Source organism: Chiloscyllium punctatum, chromosome 5 (genome assembly GCF_047496795.1).
Source record: "Chiloscyllium punctatum isolate Juve2018m chromosome 5, sChiPun1.3, whole genome shotgun sequence".
Taxonomy (NCBI): domain Eukaryota; kingdom Metazoa; phylum Chordata; class Chondrichthyes; order Orectolobiformes; family Hemiscylliidae; genus Chiloscyllium; species Chiloscyllium punctatum.
The window spans coordinates 116,978,497-117,000,253 of NC_092743.1; the positions used below are offsets into that span (position 1 = coordinate 116,978,497).

Below are 21,757 nucleotides of genomic sequence, written 5' to 3' on the forward strand. Positions count from 1 at the left end.
GAGGGCTGGCCAACATTTTTAATAGGATAGCGAAGAGGATTCTAAGAACAAGAGAGAGTATGGAAGTAAACAGGATGGCATGGTGAATGTAAGTAGGAAGGTATGCTGGCAAATACTTAGCGGAACATAAAACAATAGAAGGTAGGCATGGCCATTTGGCAGCGAGCTAGACAGCAGTATGGACAACAAGGAGTAAGGCTGGCTTAGATTTTTCATGTGACAAAGCTGCAAGATTTTTTCAGGGCTTTGCAGGGATAGTGAGAGAAAACAACTGCACTCAAGATAACTTACTTCTAATTAAATAAAAAGTTGTTTACAGCAGAGTTGAAATTTGCATGAAAAGAGAACAGATACATTTAGTGGTACAGTAGTGCCACCAAGTGTCCAGAGGCCTGCATTGATTACTTTTAAGAAAGCTGCTTGTATGTAATGTAACTGAGTTCTGAAGAAGAGTTGAACCAGACTCGAAACATTAACTCTCTGTCTCCACAGATATTGCCAGATATTTCTCCTACATTTTATGTTTATTGCATTTCTGAAGCATGTTTCATGCCCAAAGTCAATAGAACACATCTCCAATGTAGTTGGTGTAGCGTAGGGGAACATTTTAGATCTTAAGATTGTAAGATCGCTCAGGGAGTCAGAGTTACTGTGGCTACATATATGCTTGTATATGTATGTTCAGGCTGGAGCTATGAATGATGATGTCAGATGCTGCAGCTTTCTTTTCATCACATGGGTGACAAGGAGTCTGTCCTCCTCTTATCAACTGTCATCGGCATGCTTCAGGAGAATTTTTAAACTGTTACCCAACTTGTTGAATTCACCTTCCTCGGCCTCAAATCCTGAAGTGAGACTTAATTGCTTTGTTAAATGCATGCATTCATATGGACAACGGACATATCAGAGAGCTGGGGTTAGTGCTTAACAGAGAATGAGTGATTAACAGATCAGAACTGAAGCCTGCAGAGACAAAGGAATGTGCGAAGTCTAACAGGGTAGCAGAAAATCCTTCATAATTAACTTGAGCAATGAAGTAAGAATATTAAGGTATTTTGATTTCCTGTTTGTTTGAACACTCAAAATTCCTGGACAAAGTAGGCAATGGACCCTGTGCAGGCAAGTAATGTCATTTGGTGTTTATTAGTCAGTGTAAACATAGTGGGCAGAAGGGCCTGTTACTATGCCGTATGATTCTATGACTAACATCTCAATTTCTGTTTAGATGCTAAGGTCTCAACATTGAATTCAGTAACTTCAAAAACTAACTGCTTACATTCTCTTCACTATTCCTTTGCCCGCAACCTTGTCATGTTTATGTCTTGTTTACTTAACACTCAGTAGCAAGGACCAATTTTTTTTTCCCTTTCACACGCTTTTATAATTTTTTTCCCTTATTAACAGCCCTTTGTCTTTTGAATTTGATGTCAATACCATCTGCCTTGTTGCTCCTCCTCTGTCTCTGTCAAAAATATGAAGAAAAATCTATTTTCCAACACCTGTCATTTCTGAAGAAATCATATCAGACTTAAAATGTTAGTTCTGTTTCTCTCTCCATGCCTGCTGACACACCTGCTGGGTTTCTCCAGCATTCTCTATGTTTGTTTCAAATTCAGTCACTGTTGGGTGAGCTGCCTTGCATTTTGAAGAAAGTGGGCTTGTGATTTTTTTCAGCATAGTTGGATGACAAGTGGTCCCTCTCAACAAATGTAAAGTATAGGCATAGATAGTGTTGATTGCTGCCATTGTAATTATTTTCAAGGTTGTAATCTCCACCCTCCCCTTACTCGAACTGAAATGGTGCTTTTCTGATATTGCGGTATATCATCTCAGGCAGGTACTTTTCTTAATTTCCTTTGTGTGGTACTGGATAGATGACCCATTGCAGGAATCCTGTCAGTATCACCTATCCATTAGAAAAGTGCATGAGCAGATCACAGGCAGAACTAGAAATAAATAAGTATGATCAAATCACTATGACAGAAACACTGCTGAAGGATGACATAGATTGAGACCTTAATGTTGAAGGGTACAGGACACTTAGAAAGGATGGTAAATTAGGAAAAGGTGGAGGAATGAAACTGTGAATAAATAATGATATAAATCCAGTAGAGATGGATAACCTAGGTTCAGGAGTTTGGAATATGGAAGAGGTTTTTGTGTAGTTGAGAAATTTTCAGGACGAAGAATTATCTAAGTCTAATATTGTAAACTTAATTAGGGTTATTTCTGTGGGAATGAAAGTAGAGATGGCTAAATTGAACTGTGAAACAAGATTAAGGGATTGGTCAATAGAACTGCAGTGGCAGATATTTAAGGGGATATTTCGGAATACACAGATCTTCTTTCAGCTTGTTTGGATGGGTGAGAGAGCTACAGGGTATGTGAGCTAACTAATTTGGTACTTTGGTACAGGAAGCCATTAAAGTGGAGGGAGAGAAAAGGAATATAGTGGTATTAGGAGATAATATAGTGAGAAGGATGGATACTGTTTCCTGCAACAAGAACCAAAGTTGAGAAAGTATTTCAACAAAAATGAAAGAATTCAGTTGAAGGCAAAATATCCGTGATTAACCAAAACATATAAAAACATTATCAAACTTAAAGAAGAACATATGCAATTGTTCAAAGATGAATGGAATGTCAGAAGATTGGGCAGTGAAGTGATTAAAACGAGGTGGATCTCGTTGAGTATGAGATTGGGGCTGTTAACCTGGGCCATCAGGGAGTCCTGGCTGCCAGATATAAACAGCAGTCTCAGTGAGTCTCATCACTCGAGGGACTGGCTCTAAGCTAGTTGGTCAGATTCTATGTACTGAAGAGTGACTTGATGATGGGAGACCAGCGTCTCTGCAGTTATTTCAGGCAGCAGATGAAAAGCAGGAAGGAATGACTAAAGGATTAATAAAAAGAGAAAAATTATATTACAATAGAAAGCTAGCTAGACTTAGAAGAATAGATGGTAAGAGTTTCTATGTATACTTAATAAAGAAAGTCATTAACAAAGTGAACATTATTCCTATAGAATGAGAGTCTGGGGAATTAATAAGGAAAATAAAAAGATTTCAGATTAACTGAGCAGATATTTTACAGTGTTCACTATAGAGAAGTAGCTTTAAACCAGTAAATGGAAAGAAATAAGGAATTTGATAAAATTGCAGTCACCAGGGAAGCAGTACTGAGCAAATTATTGGAGTTATGGGCTGACAAATACCTGGGTCCAAATAGATTTCTCTCTCTTGAGTCTTAAAAGACATATCTAGTGAGTGAGTTGATGTATTTGTTTTAATTTTAAAATTTGTGTTGTTTTGCAGATGGTTCAGTTAGATTGGAAGTTCGTTCATGCCAAAAAGGGAGGCAGACAGAAAGCAGGAAACCACAAGGGGGACAGTTTTATATATCTAACAAGGCAATGTTAAAAGCTATTGTTGAAGACGCCATGGCAGGGCACTTAGAAAAGTTCAAAAGAATCAGGGTAGAGTCAACAAGGTTTTTGTGAAAGAGAAATTATGTTTAACCAATTTATTGAAGTCCTTTGAAAAAGAATTTTATCCTGTGGATAATGAAAACTGTTCAATGTACTCTATCGAGGATTTCCAGAAGGTATTTGATAAAATGTAACAGCAAAGGTTATTGCAAAAATAAAAGCTTATGTTGTTGGGGGTAACATTGGTATAGATACCGAATTGTCTAGCTTACAGGAAATGGTGTAGGAGTAATTTGATTATTTTCTGATAAGCAGGATGGAATGTTGCAATGTGGGGGGGGGTGGTGTTTGGTTAATAGATGGGGATTTGAAACATTCACAAGTTAGCTATGATCTTATTGGATAGCAGAGCAGGCTTGAGTGGACAAATGTCCTACCTTGGCTCCGAATGTGTAGGGGCCAAAAAATGTGGTGCTGGAAAAGCACAGCCAGTCAGGTAGCATCCGAGCAGCAGGAGAGTCGACGTTTCAAGCATGAGCTCTTCTTCAGGAACTTGTAGGTCCATGAGAACATCCTTCAAAATAATACTTACTATTTTAGTCTGGGACTGTAATTCTTTGGCAGCATGGTACAAGCAGTGTACATATTGTCTGAGATAGGATCCAGTGTCATATGGTGCTGAACTAGCAATCCAAAGATTGAATTCAAAGCCCACCTTAACAAATTGCTACCTGTGTTAATCGTCCTCCACTCAGCAGAGTTGAATTCTGAAATCTATTTGAGTTGGACTTTTTTTCCATCATGTATGTTTTGAACTGTAGTTTTTGAAATGAACCATGTGATGACATCACATTCCTTCTTGTTACATAATAGTGTCTCATGTGAAAGTATTATAATGTAATCCCTTTCTCACTTTTTTTTCTGACGTTTATGGATTAAGTAATTGTTTTTACTAAAACAGAAAAAAAGTAAAGGAATTAAATTGATTGAACAAAATGGATAGAAACAAACTGCTTCTCGTGATTGAGGGATGAGGGGGATAGAATAAATATGATGTTTAAGGGAAAAGCAGGACAGATTTCTTTTACATAGGGTTGAGAGGCTGATTGTAGCATAATGTCAGCATTCAAGACTTTCTTAGAAAGACGATTACAGACAAGAGATGATGGAACATGGGATTAGTATTACTGCTCATGTCGAGGATAAAAATCACCATGGACAGATTGGGCTGAACAGGATAAAGTGAGGACTGCAGATGCTGGAGATCAAAGTGTGGCGCTGAAAAAGCGTAGCATGACAGGCAGCATCTGAGGAGCAGGAGAGTCGACGTTTCAGGCATAAGCCCTTCATCAGGAATGTCATGATGATTGAGCTGAACAGTCTATTTCCATCTTGCAATTTCAATGGGTCTATGCAGCCTACACTTGGGACACAGGTCGTAACAGTCCTTTGAATTGCATTCCAACAACCATTCTTCATGTACAAGCTTAGACAATGTGTTTGTACCCAGATTGATTATGAATAATATTGGAACTGACCCTAAATGTTGTTGCACCTTCTTGATTTTTACCTCAATTTGCAATAAAATTAGGTTCATTCCTTATTTTTATTCAGAATTTAGAATTTCTGCTCAGTTGCTCTGTTTTTTTGTGGTATAATACACAGGCGAATTGGTGTAACTAGCGCATAAGATTGTGGAAGGACACCTGCATTCAGCAGAAATCAAATGCTGTTTTGCACAAATGTAATTAAAAAAATAAGCTGGTCCTGCACACAAAGCTGTTTGCTTGCCTAGGCTGGATTAACTACCATCGGAGTTTCCCTAATTTTGCTTATTTTCTGGGCTGTGTGAAGACTCTTTTGTGCAAAGATCCTCATGGAAATGTATTCTTTTAAAAAAAACCAAAGAAACTGATGACTTCAGTATGAGTAAAAAATATTGTTTATCCATTTAGCTATTTACCGTAATTTAAAGCCTGGTATTCTTCAATGCAATTGTGATTTTGTTTGTGAAAATAATTTTCAGTTATGTTCATCAAAATGCACCAGTGGCAAATGAACACTTCTGATATGGCGGGGGATATTTTAAAAGCACATTTTAAAAATTATGTCTTAAAATGCTGCTCAGTTTTATTGCCTTAAAGGCAGGTTTTGAATTTGGTGATATGCAAATTATATTGAGCAGAAATTTGGGGTAAAAAGGATATAGTGTTGGCTGTTAGGTTTCTTGGCCACGTGCAAATTGCTTCCATTTTTTTTGTCGGATTATTCGCTGCAAAGCCGAATGAATTTTCTCAATGTACTTTACCAAACTCACCTCATTAACCATCTGCTTATGAATGGTTCTAGCCTCATCCTACCATGCACCAATCTTTCTGATTCAACTCACCACTTTCTGGATATCCCAGCATCCCAGTTGCCCAGGCCGTTTTTAAAAGCCTATTGTGCATCTGGCCAAGTACAGTCTGTCGGGAGCAGCCTTACACAGTTCCTGAAATTTGTTCCAGATACGGCAAGCAAGAGGAACTTGCTGCCCCTCTTTGTGGGCAGGAACATGGAGATCCTCCTGGATCTATAAAACACAGGCAGGACGTCCTCTTCCCCAAAGTAATGGAAGCCATGAAACCATGAAACCATTCTCAGCCATCTAGAGGGATACACATCAACTTCTCTCTGAAACTTCACCCTCACTCTGTCTCTGCTACTGGACCTACCTCACACCAAGCTCAAACTCGACCACACTCACCATTTTCTGCCGAAACTTTCCAACTTGGTTCTAAATCTAGTGAACTTAATCTAATCTATTCTTTAATATTGACTTGATTTGTCCAATGACTGAATGCATTTCCACAGTCTCACTTATGTTTTTGAAAAAATTCTCCTCTTCTCCTTGATATCAGGCCACTGTTAATTAAATCATTATAGATTAAATTTTTCTCGCTTAAAACTTTCACACACTTAAATAACAAACTTACCTAGAAATTCTGAATAATATTTGTATTCAAGATGTGGTTACGAGGGAAAATACTTTCAAAACATGATCTTGAAATCTGCTACTGGAAATGAACACCATGTTTATTTGCACATGCAATCAATTTATTCCGTTGTTTGCAAAATAAGCAGATGTTTATTTCAAGATTTTTGGTGTTCTGTCTATCCTTAGGATGTGGACATAATCAGGAATATTAGCTGTTGACCATCTTTAATATCCAGTGTTTTGATAATACTGAATGGTTTACCAATCCATTTTTGAGGGCAATTAAGAAACATTTATGTTTTGGTGAGACTGGAGTTGCACCAGCCAGATTATGTAAGAATGTCAGGTTTGTCTTATAAAAGTTGAACGGTTGAACAACAAGCTCAGCGGTTTCACAATCTGTTGGTATCAGCATTCTATTTTCAAAAAAAATGAAATTCTGGTTCTCAAACTGCTTTGACAGGACTTGACGTTTGTCCATCTTACTTAATTTATAGATGATTAACTATTAAGAGAGAGTATACAATGTCTAGCATTATTTTTGAGTACTGTTTAACTTATTACTATTTGGGAAATGTTCTATTTATCTGATATTTTCTTCTTTCATCTGCTTTTATTATGAATGTCCAGAGCAGTTGACTGACAAAACTGCCCCGATGTTGTGTTGCAATGACCAATGTCTTCTTTTCCTTCAATTACTGCATTTCAGAGCTCCGTGAAGGTGAATCAAGTTAGCTTGGATGAAAGTGGAGAACATATTGGAATTTGTTCAGAAGATGGCAAGGTGGGTATTGCAATATCCTGTGTTCCTCAGTTTCTTTTAATATCTTCCATATTTTTCAGTTGCTGTTTATGAATGTTTGCTCTTTCCCTCCTATTTTCTTGTGCTAACTATAAGTGCAAACTCATCAATAATTTTTTTTAAATTAAGGAATGTTAATTTCTTTGTGTGTTCTAAATTCTATGTACATAGGGATAGTCAACATGGCTTTGTGCGTGGGAAATCATGTCTCACAAATTTGATTTGAGTTTTTTGAAGAAGTATCAAAGAGGATTGATGAGGGCAGTAGCAGTAGATCTACATGGACTTCAGTAAGGCATTCAACAAGGTTCCCCATGGGAGACTGATTAGCAAGGTTAGATCTCATGGGATACAGGGAGAACTAGCCATTTGGATACAGAACTGGCTCAAAGGTAGAACACAGAGGGTAGTGGTGGAGGGTTGTTTTTCAGACTGGAGGCCTGTGACCAGTGGAATGCCACAAGGATCGGTGCTGGGTCCTCTACTTTTTGTCATTTACATAAATAATTTGGATGCAAGCATAAAAGGTACAGTTAGTAAGTATGCAGATGATACCAAAATTGGAGGTGTAGTGGACAGCGAAGAGGGTTACCTCAGATTACAACAGGATCTTGACCAGATGGGCCAATGGGCTGAGAAGTGGCAGATGAAGTTTAATTCAGATAAATGCGAGGTGCTATATTTTGGGAAAGCAAATCTTAGCAGGACTTATACACTTAATGGTAAGGTCCTAGGGAGTGTTGCTGAATAAAGAGACCTTGGAGTGCAGGTTCATAGCTCCTTGAAAGTGGAGTCACAGATAGATAGGATAGTGAGGAAGGTGTTTGGTATGCTTTCCTTTATTGGTCAGAGTATTGAGTACAGGAGTTGGGAGGTCATGTTGCAGCTGTACAGGACATTGGTTAGGCCACTGTTGGAATATTGCATGCAGTTCTGGTCTCCTTCCTATCGGAAAGATGTTGTGAAACATGAAAGGGTTCAGAAAAGATTTACAAGGATGTTGCCAGGGTTGGAGAATTTGAGCTATAGGAAGAGGCTGAACAGGCTGGGTCTGTTTTCCCTGCAGCTTCGGAGGCTGAGGGGTGACCTTATAGAGGTTTACAAAATTATGAGGGGAATGGAGAGGGTAAATAGACAGTCTTTTCCCTGGGGTCAGGGAATCCAGAACTAGAGGGCATAGGTTTAGGGTGAGAGGGGAAAGATGTAAAAGTGACCTAAGGGGCAACGTTTTCACACAGAGGGTGGTATGTGTATGGAATGAGCTGGTAGAGAAAGTGGTGGAGGCTGGTACAATTGCAACATTTAAGAGGCATTTGGAGGGGTATATGAATAGGAAGGGTTTGGGCTGGGTGCTGAGAGGTGGGACTAGATTGGGTTGGGATAACTGGTTGGCATGGACAGGTTGGACAGAAGGGTCTGTTTCCATTCTGCACATCTCTATGACTCGATGTGTGTTCAGGAAAATTATGATTAACAAGCTTGTTATACGGTTCATAGAGTCATAGAGATGTACAGCATGGAAACAGAAACTTCGGTCCAACCCGTCCAAACATTTGGGAGAAATTTACTATTTCTAAACAACCTCTAACTGGGTATAGTTTAATAGGAAACCATTAACTTTCAACATGTGGTGCCAGAATATTTATAATGCAGCATTTTAAATCAAAGCTCAAGAATTGTTCTCAGTAACAACTGTAAGATGCAGCATGGTGATGCAAAAATGCATGATTTAAGGTCAACAAACTGGAAAGTTTGCATACAATACTTCCATTTGAAAATATAGAAATGTTCCTTTCTGCCACTATTAAAGCAAGCATTTATTTATGTATTCATATCTCAGACTATTTGCAATTTATCAATGAATAGCAGATAACGTAATATATTTAGGCTGATGTATTATAGTAAGTTAATGATGGACAAGTCAAGTGATTTTAAAATGGGAAAATCCAGCAGCCACATCACAAGAACTTCTTTTAACCAATATATTATTTTAGCAGTAAATTTGTTCATCTACATGAAAATTTTTGAATAAACTGCATGATAAACAGATATATCAGATCCATTACAACAAGCATTATTAGAAAACTCTGAATTTACGACTGGGAAGCTTGATAAATGTTGACATATAACCAATGTAGTTGGATAATTATTCAGGTATATACTGTGCATTAAAAAAAACTAACCAAAGTGATGCAAGTGCTGCATGCTCACCACTAACCGTTAACTGATGTTCACTTTGAGTTCCATGAAGAGCACTGAACTTCAGATTTCTTTCTAGCCTTCATCCAAACATGATGGTACAATTTCTGATAATACTGGATAAGTCAGATTCTCAGGTGAAAACTGACAGATTATAAGTTTTATTTTTACAATTTGGGTCCAGTAGTGATCAGTCACTGAGCTTATTCACACATGGGATTATTGCACAAAAGAAAGGAGCTATGAATCATTTACGGAAGATCTTAGTATAAGCAGCAAAAATAAAAAATTTGCCCAGTGAACTATCATTCCTGTCTTCATTTTAAAATTCCTTAGTGAACTGACAAGGTTGCAAGTGTTTCCTTTCAGTGACACACCACTCAATTACCAAATTAGTTTCTCCACAAGGTACAGACAAACCAACCCACTAATATCTCTATGACTTTGAATCTGATTTAAAAAATGCTTAAACCTTGTTTCCAGCTCTGACAACCTGAGGACTTCCACAAATAAAATCTGCGCTTCTTTAGAATGAATTTTCTTCTGAACTCCACTTGCTTGTGACCCCTGATGTTTTCAGTGGGTTATTAAAGCTCAAATAAACAATAAGCACCAGTTATCTCACCAAGTAGCTTGTTTGAGTCATTTAGTTCAAGTCACATGATTTCTTAGAAAGATGCCCAGTGGTTCACTGGGTGACAGAGGGGGATATGGGGATTACTTTACAACAGATCACCAGTTAGTTTGAGATGTATTTCTCATCACATTCTCCCCTTCTCTCTCTAACGGAGAGGTGTTTTCTTCTGGAAGGTTCAGGGCAGAATCTCTCTTTATCTCCTTTGGTCAAAACTTTTCTCAGAGAAGGATTCTCAAAACTGTCTTAGAAATTTGGATGCAAGAAGCAAGAGTAGGCCATTCAGTGTCTCTGGCCTCCTCTGCCGTTCAACCTGATCATGGCTAATCCTCTATCTTAATGCCATATTTTCATTTTATCTCCATACCTATGAAGCCTTTAATATCTAAAATATTACCAATTTCTTTCTTGAATATATTCAGTGACCCTATCTCCACAGCTTCATAGTAGTGAATTCCACAGGATGTGTACCATTTGAGTGAAGTAATGTTTCCTTATCCCAGTCCAAAATGGCCTCCTACAAATCCTGAAACTTTGACTTCTGGTGCTAGACTTCTCAGCCAGGAGAAACATTTCCTTGTTCCTAGTCAGTCCAGCCCTATTTGAATTTCATATGTTTCAATATGATCCCCTCCAGTTATTCTAAACCAGTCAGTTCTCATACAACCTCAGTATCCTTGTGAACCTTCACTGCATTTCCTCTCTGACATGCATATCCTGCTGTAGAGAAGGAGACCAAATCTGTGGGCAGTATTCCAGATGCAGAGTCACCAAGGTCCAGTATAATTCCAGTGAAGCATCCCTACCTCCAAACTTAAATCCCCTTATGATAAGGCCAATATACCATTGCTTTACTGTTTGCTGAATCTGCCTGTTTACATTTACTGACTGGTGTACAATGACGTCCACATTTTCCAATACATTTTTTTTATTGGGGTTCTTAACACATTGGCTGTTCTTTTCTAGGTTTCATTATATATTTCAAAAGCTGAAATTATATGTTAATTTTGAGGCCTCAACAGATCCTCAAAGCAAAGACTCAGTTATGCTGAGTGCTTCTGAAGTTCTTTCTGTCAACTGCTCTTTTTCTCTGAGAACAGAATTCTCTTTCCTCCATTGTCTGTTTGCAATTCCTGGTATTTTGCAAGTCTATGATATATATGGGTATGTCTCTCTGTAATCTGTTTGGAACCTATGGCTTGTAGTCAGTGTAAATGAAAATGAACTTTTGAGGTATGCTGTGATGTAACTGTGACCTTAGTAATGGTCATGTGGAAGAAGCTTACCGTTTGGAATTGGAGCAGCTTTGGCAGAGATGCCTGCGGAAAACTCATCACATATACCTTGTTAATAAATACAGTATGACAAAAAACAGCCTGATTCTGGCTTGAGTTTCTCTGAAATGATGAACCCATAGAAAACCCATAGGAAACTTGCAGCAACTATTGTTTTGCCACTTTATTTTAAATTCTACTAATTCCACTTCTGAAGGACCCACATTTGTTTTTACTAATCTGTTCTTTTTTGCATATTTCTAAAAGCGTTTACAATCTGTCTGAATGTTTCTCACTGCTTTGCAGTCATAATTTGATTTCTGTTCTTTTCCTTCGTCCTCCTTTGCAAAATGCTATGATCCCAATCCTCGGGCTGACTATTTCTTTTGCAACTTTAAGTGCCTTTTCCTTTGTTCTAATAAAATTGTTGACTTATTTTGTTACCTATGATTGGAACACATTCCTTGCTTGAGCATTAAAGCAATTTATTTTGTTGCAAACTATGTATTAACTCTTTAAATATTAATCTTACTGTCTACTGTCATATCTTTTGATACGCTTTCCATTCTACAATTGCCAATTTGTCCCTTCTACCTTTATGGTTTATTATATATTGTGTTTAAAATCCTGATTTCTCATTGAAGTACATCACTTTGAAACTTAATTTAAAATTTCTGTAATATGGTCACACTTTTTTAAAGTTTTCTTCCCAGTAAGGTTATTAATTAACCTTGTTATAGTGTACAGGTACTACGCTCGTGCTGGATCTAAAATAGCCTGTTCCCTCATTATACATGATTGCTTGATGACTGCTCTTGAATCATCTTGTATACATTTCAACAATTTATCATTGTTGAAACAACATCAAAATCATAGAATCATACAATACAGAAGAGGCCCTTTAGCCCATCGAGTCTGTACCGCTAAAATATACTAAATGTACACTAGTCCCGCATTCCAGTACTAACCCCATTCCCTTGAATGTTAGAACATTTTATGTGCTCATTCAGTACTATTTAATTTTGTGAGTTTGCCCACCTCAACTACCCTCCCATTCTAGACCTCTACCACCCTCCAGGTGAGAAATAAACTATCCTCAAGTCCCCTCGAAACCTCCTGCTTTCGCCCCCAAAATTATAGACAATAGACAATAGACAATAGATGCAGGAGTAGGCCATTCTGCCCTTCGAGCCTGCACCGCCATTCAATATGATCATGGCTGATCATTCCTAATCAGTATCCTGTTCCAGCCTTATCTCCATACCCCTTGACTCCACTATCTTTAAGAGCTCTATCCAATTCTTTCTTAAATGAATCCAGAGACTGGGCCTCCACTGCCCTCTGGGGCAAAGCATTCCACACAGCCACCACTCTCTGGGTGAAGTAGTTTCTCCTCATCTCTGTCCTAAATGGTCTACCCCGTATTTTTAAGTTGTGTCCTCTGGTTCGGCACTCCCCCATCAACGGAAATATGTTCCCTCCTGCCAGAGTGTCCAGTCCTTTCATAATCCTATACGTTTCAATCAGATCCCCTCTCAGTCTTCTAAACTCAAGGGTATACAAGCCCAGTCGCTTCAGTCTTTCCGTGTAAGGCAATCCTGCCATTCCAGGAATTGACCTCGTGAACCTACGCTGCACTCCCTCAATAGCCAGAATGTCTTTCCTCAAATTTGGAGACCAGAACTGTACACAGTACTCCAGGTGTGGTCTCACCAGGGCCCTGTACAGCTGCAGAAGCACCTCTTTGCTTTTATACTCAATCCCTCTTGTTATGAAGGCCAGCATGCTATTAGCCTTCTTCACGACCTGCTGTACCTGCATGCTTGCCTTCATTGACTGGTGGACAAGAACACCCAGATCTCTCTGAACAGCCCCTTTACCTAATTTGATACCATTGAGGTAGTAATCTGCCTTCCTGTTCTTGCCACCAAAGTGGATAACCAGACATTTATCCACATTAAACTGCATCTGCCATGCATCTGCCCACTCACCTAACTTGTCCAGGTCACCCTGTAATCCCCTAACATCCTCATCACATTTCACCCTACCACCTAGCTTTGTGTCATCAGCAAATTTGCTAATGTTATTGCTGATACCATCTTCTATATCATTTACATATATTGTAAAAAGCTGCGGTCCCAGCACGGATCCCTGCGGTACCCCACTGGTCACTGCCTGCCATTTCGAAATGGAGCCGTTAATCACTACCCTTTGTTTCCTATTAGCCAACCAATTCTCTATCCAATCTAGTACTTTGCCCCCAATCCCGTGCGCCCTAATTTTACTCACTAACCTCTTGTGTGGGACTTTATCAAAATCTTTCTGAAAGTCCAGGTACACTACATCCACTGGATCTCCCTCGTCCATCTTCCGAGTTACATCCTCAAAAAATTCAAGAAGATTAGTCCAGCATGATTTCCCCTTCATAAATCCATGCTGACTCTGTCCTATCCTGTTACTATTATCCAGATGTGCCGTAATTTCATCCTTTATAATAGACTCCAGCATCTTTCCCACCACTGAGGTCAGACTAACTGGTCTATAATTTCCTGCTTTCTCCCGCCCACCCTTCTTAAAAAGTGGCACAACATTAGCCGCCCTCCAATCCTCAGGAACCGACCCCGATTCTATTGAACTCTGGAAAATAATCACCAGCGCATCCACGATTTCCCGAGCCACCTCCTTCAGTACCCTGGGATGCAGGCCATCAGGTCCCGGAGACTTATCAACCTTCAGACCTAACAGTCTCTCCAACACCAAATCCTGGCAAATAGAAATTCCCTTAAGTTCAGGTCCTTCAGCCACTGTTACCTCAGGGAGATTGCTTGTGTCTTCCCCAGTGAACACAGATCTGAAGTACCCATTTAATTCCTCTGCCATTTCTTCGTTCCCAGTAATATATTCCCCTGCTTCTGTCTTCAAGGGCCCAATTTTTGTCCTAACCATTTTTTTGCCTTGGACATACCTAAAAAAAAGCTTTTACTATCCTCCTTTATATTCTTGGCCAGTTTACCTTCGTACCTCATTTTTTCTCTGCGTATTTCCTTCTTACTAATCCTCTGTTGTTCTTTAAAAGCTTCCCAGTCCTCCGTTTTCCCGCTTATCTTCGCTAAGTTATACTTTTTCTCTTTTAACCTTATATGTTTCTTTACTTCCCTCGTCAGCCACGGCCGCCCATGTCTCCTCCTGGGATCTTTCTTCCTTTTAGGAATGAACTGATCCTGCATCTTCTGCATTATACACAGAAATATCCGCCATTGTTCCTCCACGGTCTTCCCTGTTAAGGTATCGAACCATTGAACTTTGGCCAGTTGCTCCCTCATAGCTCCATATTTCCCTTTATTCAACTGAAATATTGTCACTTCAGATTGTACCCACTCCCTCTCAAATTGCAGATTGAAGCTTATTGTATTATGGTCACTACTTCCCAATGGCTCCTTCACTTCGAGGTCACTGACCAATTCTGGTTCGTTACACAATACCAGATCCAGAATCGCCTTATCCCTGGTCGGCTCCAGCACCAGCTGCTCTAAAAATCCATCTCTGAGGAACTCCACAAAGTCTCTTTCTTGAGGCCCGATACCATCCTGATTCTCCCAGTCTACCTGCATGTTAAAATCCCCCATAACAACTGTAGTAACATCTTTGCGACAAGCCAATTTCAGCTCCTGATTCAACTTACCTCCAACATCCAGACTACTGTTTGGGGGCCTGTAGATGACTCCCATGAGGGTCTTTTTACCCGTAGTGTTTCGAAGCTCTATCCACACTGACTCTACATCCCCTGACTCTAGGTCCGCCCGCGCAAGGGACTGAATATCCTCCCTTACCAACAAGGCCACCCCACCCCCTCTGCCCGTCAGTCTATCCTTACGATAGCACGTGTAGCCTTGAATATTCATTTCCCAGGCCCTGTCCCCATGAAGCCACGTCTCAGTTATCCCCACAATATCGTATCTGCCAATTTCCAAAAGAGCCTCAAGCTCATCCACCTTGTGTCTCATGCTTCGTGCATTCATATATAGAATTTTTAATTTGTTACTGCTCTCACCCTTCCCCTCAACCCTTATTTCACTCAACTTTACAGCATGATGCCTTTTCCAGTTTTCTGCCTCCTTGATACAGTTGTCTTTCTTGACTTCTCTTGTTCTAACTACCCCTTCAATTTCCTTTTTAAACATCCAGCTTGTCCCCTCCCCCCCGCTACTTAGTTTAAATGTAGCGGTGTTGCAGCAGAAAACCTGCCTGCCAGAATGCCGATCCCTGTTCTATTAAGGTGCAAGCCGTCTCTCTTGTAGAATTTATGGTTACCATAAAATATACCCCAGTGATCCAAGAACTTGAAACCTTGCTTCCTGCACCAGTTCCCCAACCACACGTTCAAGTCCATTATCTCCCGGTTTCTGGCCACACTAGCCCGAGGAACTGGAAGCAAACTGGAGATAACCACCTTGGACGTCCTGCTTTTTAGCCTTCTTCCTAGTTCTGCGAAGTCTCGCTGTAGTATGTTCCTCCTCTTCTTCCCGACATCATTTGTGCCGACGTGTACCACCACCTCGGGCTCTTCACCCTCGTCCTTGAGGATGTTGGAGCTATATAGTACTTTGGTTAGGCCACAGTTGGGGTAGTATGTGCAGTTCTGGTCACTGCACTATAGGAAGGATGTGATTGCCCTGGAGGGATTGCAGAGGAGATTCAACAGCATGTTGCCCTTGTTATTGATTGTTCAACGAAGCGGAACAGCTTTTTTTTTATCCACTGTCTATGCCCCTCATAATCTTATACATCTCTATCAGGTACCACATCTCAACCTTCTTTATTCCAAAAAAAAAACTCAAGCTTAATCAGCCTCCCTTCATAGTTCAGATGTTCCATCCCAGGCAACATGCTGTTGAATCTCCTCTGCAATCCCTCCAGGGCAATCACATCCTTCCTATAGTGCAGTGACCAGAACTGCACACACTACCCCAACTGTGGCCTAACCAAAGTACTATATAACTCCAACATAACACAGACCATAGAACAGTACAGCACAGGAACAGGCCCTGTGATCCATTATATGTGTGCCGATTATGTTGCCATTCTAAAATATTCTCATCTGCCTGAACGTGATCCATATCCATCTATTCCCTATCTGTTCATGTGACTGTCTAACTGGCTCTTAGTCACATCTGCTTCTACCACCTCCCCAGCAATGTGTTCTAATCAGCTACCACCCTCTATGCATTTTTAAAAAAAGTTGCCTCAAACATCTCCTTCAAATTTTCCATCTTTTACTTTAAAACTATGCTGCCTCATATTTGACATTTCCACCCAAGCGCTCCTTTTCCGAGAGGGCATAGCCTCAAAATTAGGGAAGCAGATTCGGGACTGATTTGAGGAGAAATTTCTTAACCCAAAGTGTTGTGAATCTGTGGAATTTATTGCCCAGTGAAGTAGTTGGGGCTTCCTCATAGAGTCATAGAGATGTACAGCATGGAAACAGACCCTTCGGTCCAACCCATCCTCGCCGACCAGATATCCCAATGCAATGTAGTCCCACCTGCCAGCACCCGGCCCATATCCCTCCAAACCCTTTCTATGCATATGCCCATCCAAATGCCTTTTAAATGCTGCAATTGTACCAGCCTCCACCACTTCCTCTGGCAGCTCATTCCATACACCTATGACCCTCTGTGTGAAAAAGTTGCCCCTTAGGTCTCTTTTATATCTTTCCCCTCTCGCCCTAAACCTATGCCCTCTAATTCTGGACTCCCTGGCCCCAGGGAAAAGACTTTGTCTATTTATCCTATCTGTGCCCCTCATAATTTTGTAAACCTCTATAAGGTCACCCTCAGCCTCCGACGCTCCAAGGAAAACAGCCCCAGCCTGTTCAGCCTCTCCCTGTAGCTCAAACCCTGGCAACATTCTTGTAAATCTTTTCTGAACCCCTTCAAGTTTCACAACATCTTTCCCAATAGGAAGGAGACCAGAACTGCACGCAATATTCCAACAGTGGCCTAACCAATGTCCTGTACAACCGCAACGTAACCTCCCATCTCCTGTACTCAATACCCTGACCAATAAAAGAAAGCATACCAAATGCCTTCTTCACTATCCTATCTACCTGCGACTCCACTTTCAAGGAGCTATGAACCTGCACTCCAAGGTCTCTTTGTTCAGCAACACTCCCTAGGACTTTACCATTAAGTGTATAAGTCCTGCTAAGATTTGCTTTCCCAAAATGCAGCACCTCGCATTTATCTGAATTAAACTCCATCTGCTACTTCTCAGCCCATTGGCCCATCTGGTCAAGATCCTGTTGTAATCTGAGGTAACCTTATTTGCTGTCCACTACATCTCCAATTTTGATGTTATCTGCAAACTTACTAACTGTCCCTCTTATGCTCGCATCCAAATCATTTATGTAAATGACAAAAAGTAGAGGGCCCAGCACCGATCCTTGTGGCACTCCACTGGTCACAGCCTCCAGTCTGAAAAACAACTCTCCACCACCACCCTCTGTTTTCTATCTTTGAGCCAGTACTGTATCCAAATGGCTTGTTGTCCCTGTATTCCATGAGATCTAACCTTGCTAATCAGTCTCCCATGGGGAACCTTGTTGAACGCCTTACTGAAGTCCATATATATCACATCTACCGCTCTGTCCTCATCAACCCTCTTTGTTACTTCTTCAAAAAACTCAAGTTTGTGAGACATGATTTCCCACGCACACAGCCATGTTGACTATCCCTAATCAGTCCTTGCCTTTCCAAATACATGTACATCCTGTCCCTCAGGATTCCCTCCAACAACTTGCCCACCACCGAGGTCAGGCTCATTGGTCTGTAGTTCCTGGTTTGTTTTTACCGCCCTTCTTAAACAGTGGCACCACGTTTGCCAACCTCCAGTTTTCCGGCACCTTGCCTGTGACTATCGATGATACAAATAAATCAGCAAGATGCCCAGCAATCACTTCTGTAGTTTCCCACAGAGTTCTAGGTTACACCTAATCAGCTCCTGGGGATTTATCCACCTTTTATGCAATTGAAGACACCCAACACTTCCTCCTCTCTAATATGGACATTTTTCAAGATGTAATCATGTATATCTTCCATATCCTTTTCCACAGTAAATACTGATGCAAACTACTCATTTAGTATCTCCCCCATTTTCTGTGGCTCCACACAAAGGCTGCCTTGCTGATCTTTGAGGGGCCCTGTTCTCTCCCTAGTTACCCTCTTGTCCTTAATGTATTTGTAAAATTTCTTTGGATTCTCCTTTACTCTATTTGCCAAAGCTATCTCATGTCCCCTTTTTGCCCTCTAGATTTCCCTCTTAAGTATACTCCTACTTCCTTTATACTCTTCTAAGGATTCACTTGATCTATCCTGTCTATACCTTACATCTGCTTCCTTCTTTTTCTTAACCAAACCCTCAATTTTTTTAGTCATCCAGCATTCCCTATACCTAACAGCCTTCCCTTTCACACTAACAGGAATATACTTTCTCTGGATTCTCGTTATCTCATTTCTTAAGACTTCCCATTTTCCAGCCGTCCCCTTACCTGCGAATGTCTGCCTCCAATCAGCTTTTGAAAGTTCTTGCTTAATACCGTCAAAATTGGCTTTTCTCCAATTTAGAACTCCAATTTTTAGATCTGGTCTATCCCTTTCCATCACTATTTTAAAACAAATAGAATTATGGTTGCTATCCCCAAAGTGCTCCCCCACTGATACCTCAGTCACCTGCCCTGCCTTATGTCCCAAGAATAGGTCAAGTTTTACACCCTCTTTAGTAGGTACATCTACATTCTGAATCAGAAAAATTTTCTTGTACACACTTAACAAATTCCTCTCCATCTAAACCCTTAACACTATAGCAGTCCCAGTGTATGTTTGGAAAGTTAAAATCCCCAACCATAACCACCCTATTATTCTTACAGCTAAATGAGATCTCCTTACAAGTTTATTTCTCGATTTCCCTCTGACTATTTGGGGGTCTATAATATTTCCCAATAAGGTTATCATCCCTTTCTTATTGCTCAGTTCCACCCAAATATCTTCCCTGGATATATTTCCAGGAATATCCTCCCTCAGCACATCTGTAATGCTATCCCTTGTCAAAAACACCACTCCCCCTCCTCTCTTGCCTCCCTTTCTATCCTTCCTGTAGCATTTGTATCCTGGAACATTAAGCTGCCAGTCCTGCCCGTCCCCGAGCCATGTTTCTGTAATTGCTATGATATCCCAGTCCCATGTTCCTAACTATGCCCTGAGTTCATCCGTCCTTCTTGTACAGGTCACTTCTACTCCAGAAGAGATTCCAATGATCCAAAAATGTGAATCCTTCTCCCATACACCACCTCCTCAGCCATGCATTCATCTGCTCTATCCTCCTATTCCTGCCCTCACTAGCTCGTAGCACTGGGAGTTATCCAGATATTACTACTATCAAGGACCTCCTTTTTAAGTTCCTGCCTAACTTTCTGTAATCTCCCTTCAGAATTTCAACCTTTTCCCTTCCTACCTCCGTGGTTCCAATGTGGACAATGACCTCCTGCTGGCCCCTCTCCCCCTTGAGAACATTCTGCACCCTCTCTGAGACATCCTTGATCCTTGCACCAGGGAAGCAATATACCATTCTGATTTTTCGCTGCTAACTACAGAAGCATCTGTCTGTATCTCGGACTAGAGAATCCCCTAATACAATTGATCTCTTGGAACCCGGCGTACCCCTCGTTGTATTAGAGCCAGTCTCAATACCAGAATCTTGGCTGTTCGTGCTACGTTCCCCTGAGAATCCATCACCCCCTACATTTTCCAAAACCGCATACTTGTTTGAAATCGGTATAGCCACAGAAGACTCCTGCACTAGCTGCCTACCTCTTACCTTTCCTGCAGTTAACCCATCTATATGACTATCTGAGACTTTCCCCCTTTCTATAACTGCCATCCGTCATATACTGTTGCTGTTGCAAATTCCTCATTGCTTCTAACTGTGTCTCTAACCAATCCATTTGATCTGATAAGATTCAAAACCAACAGCATTTACTCCGATATAATCCGCAGTAACCCTTAAACTCTCTTTAAACTCCCACATCTGACAAGAAGCACATATCACTCTATTAAAGGCCATTTTTGTTCCTTCACAATCTACAGACACAGAAAATAACACCATCTTATTCCTCTACAAAACACTGCCCCAGGTTAAATTAATAGTTATGGCTTATATTTTAAGTTTAATCAAGACACATAACTCCAAAAACATATCATCAAGAAAGAACCCACTCTATTCACTACTGCAGACTTTCTGTAGGCCACACTTAAAACAATTCACTTATCTGATTCTGTGCTGTGAACTTCGCCCAAACAATTCCTCCAAGATCAGTTGTGAATTTCACTGTTACTTAATTTTCCCAGATGCATTCCCATGTCCAGCGATACATGAATTCAAACAGCACAGGCAGTAACTGCGCAGGTACACTGTGGTGTCAGTTTCTTTCTTCCTTTCTCTCTCTTCTGCACTGACCTCAACATGTGCTTCCTTTGTCTATTCTTCTCTCTTTTAAAACTGCTATTATTTTGACTTTTTTTTCCAAAGTTCCAAAACAATGCAACAGCATATAAAACAGTAATTGCTGCTCCTGGAATTCATTGAAATCACCTCCAGCACCTTAAACCCCTCAAAAAGGAGCAGCTGTTACAGCCAGAAATTTTTCCTCTATCTTAACAACATGGCAAACATTCAATGGTCCATGTTCCTATTTTCCTCTGAACTTCCAAGTGTCCTGCTATTCATTGAGTATTTCCTTGGCTTGTTACTTCTTCTAAAATGCATCACTTCACACTTAACAGGGTTAAATTCTATCTTCCACTGATCAGCCAATCTGACTAATTCACCTAAAAATTCCTCTCATCTAATAATTCCTTTGTCTCTGTCAACTGTCCAGCCAATCTTCATGTCATCCATAAATACTTATCATTTCCACCACCCGCCATTTTCATCTACATCTGTATTAATAAGAATTAGGTTTGCCCCTCATATCTGTGATTGAGATTCCCCATGATTACTGTATTACCGTTGTTACACTTGCTTCTAATTTCCTGATCTACACTGTAGTTTAGATTCCACATGACCAATATTTATCAGTTTTGGGCAAGGGCCATCAGCAGAGTGGCACAAAGATCCATGACAGCTGTTAATACTATAAGTCAGTTGTTTTGTAGAATGCTTGCATTACCGTACCTGGAATATGTATACCTCACAGGTTTTCAGAAAATGCTGTGTCTTTTTCTTAAAGAAGTCATTTTATGTTGTCTTACTATATTTTGCATGAATTACATAAGTGGAGAATGTGAATGAGCTTTTGAAGACTTCTCTTGACGCATCCTTGGTACAATTGGTGTTTTTAAATTATTAAAACCTGCGACAATGTCTTCACATGTAGCAAAAGCTAGATATT

At 40.3% G+C, this 21,757-nt stretch overlaps 1 protein-coding gene across 1 annotated transcript in view; it reads left to right on the top strand.

Annotated features, from left to right (window-relative positions):
- vps41 (VPS41 subunit of HOPS complex) overlaps positions 1 to 21,757 on the top strand; it is a 177,063-nt gene that overhangs the window by 47,548 nt on the left and 107,758 nt on the right. The window contains exon 5 of the mRNA XM_072571173.1: positions 7,114 to 7,188. Within this exon, the coding sequence (XP_072427274.1) occupies positions 7,114 to 7,188 (75 nt within the window). The remainder of the gene's footprint in view (positions 1 to 7,113; positions 7,189 to 21,757) is intronic.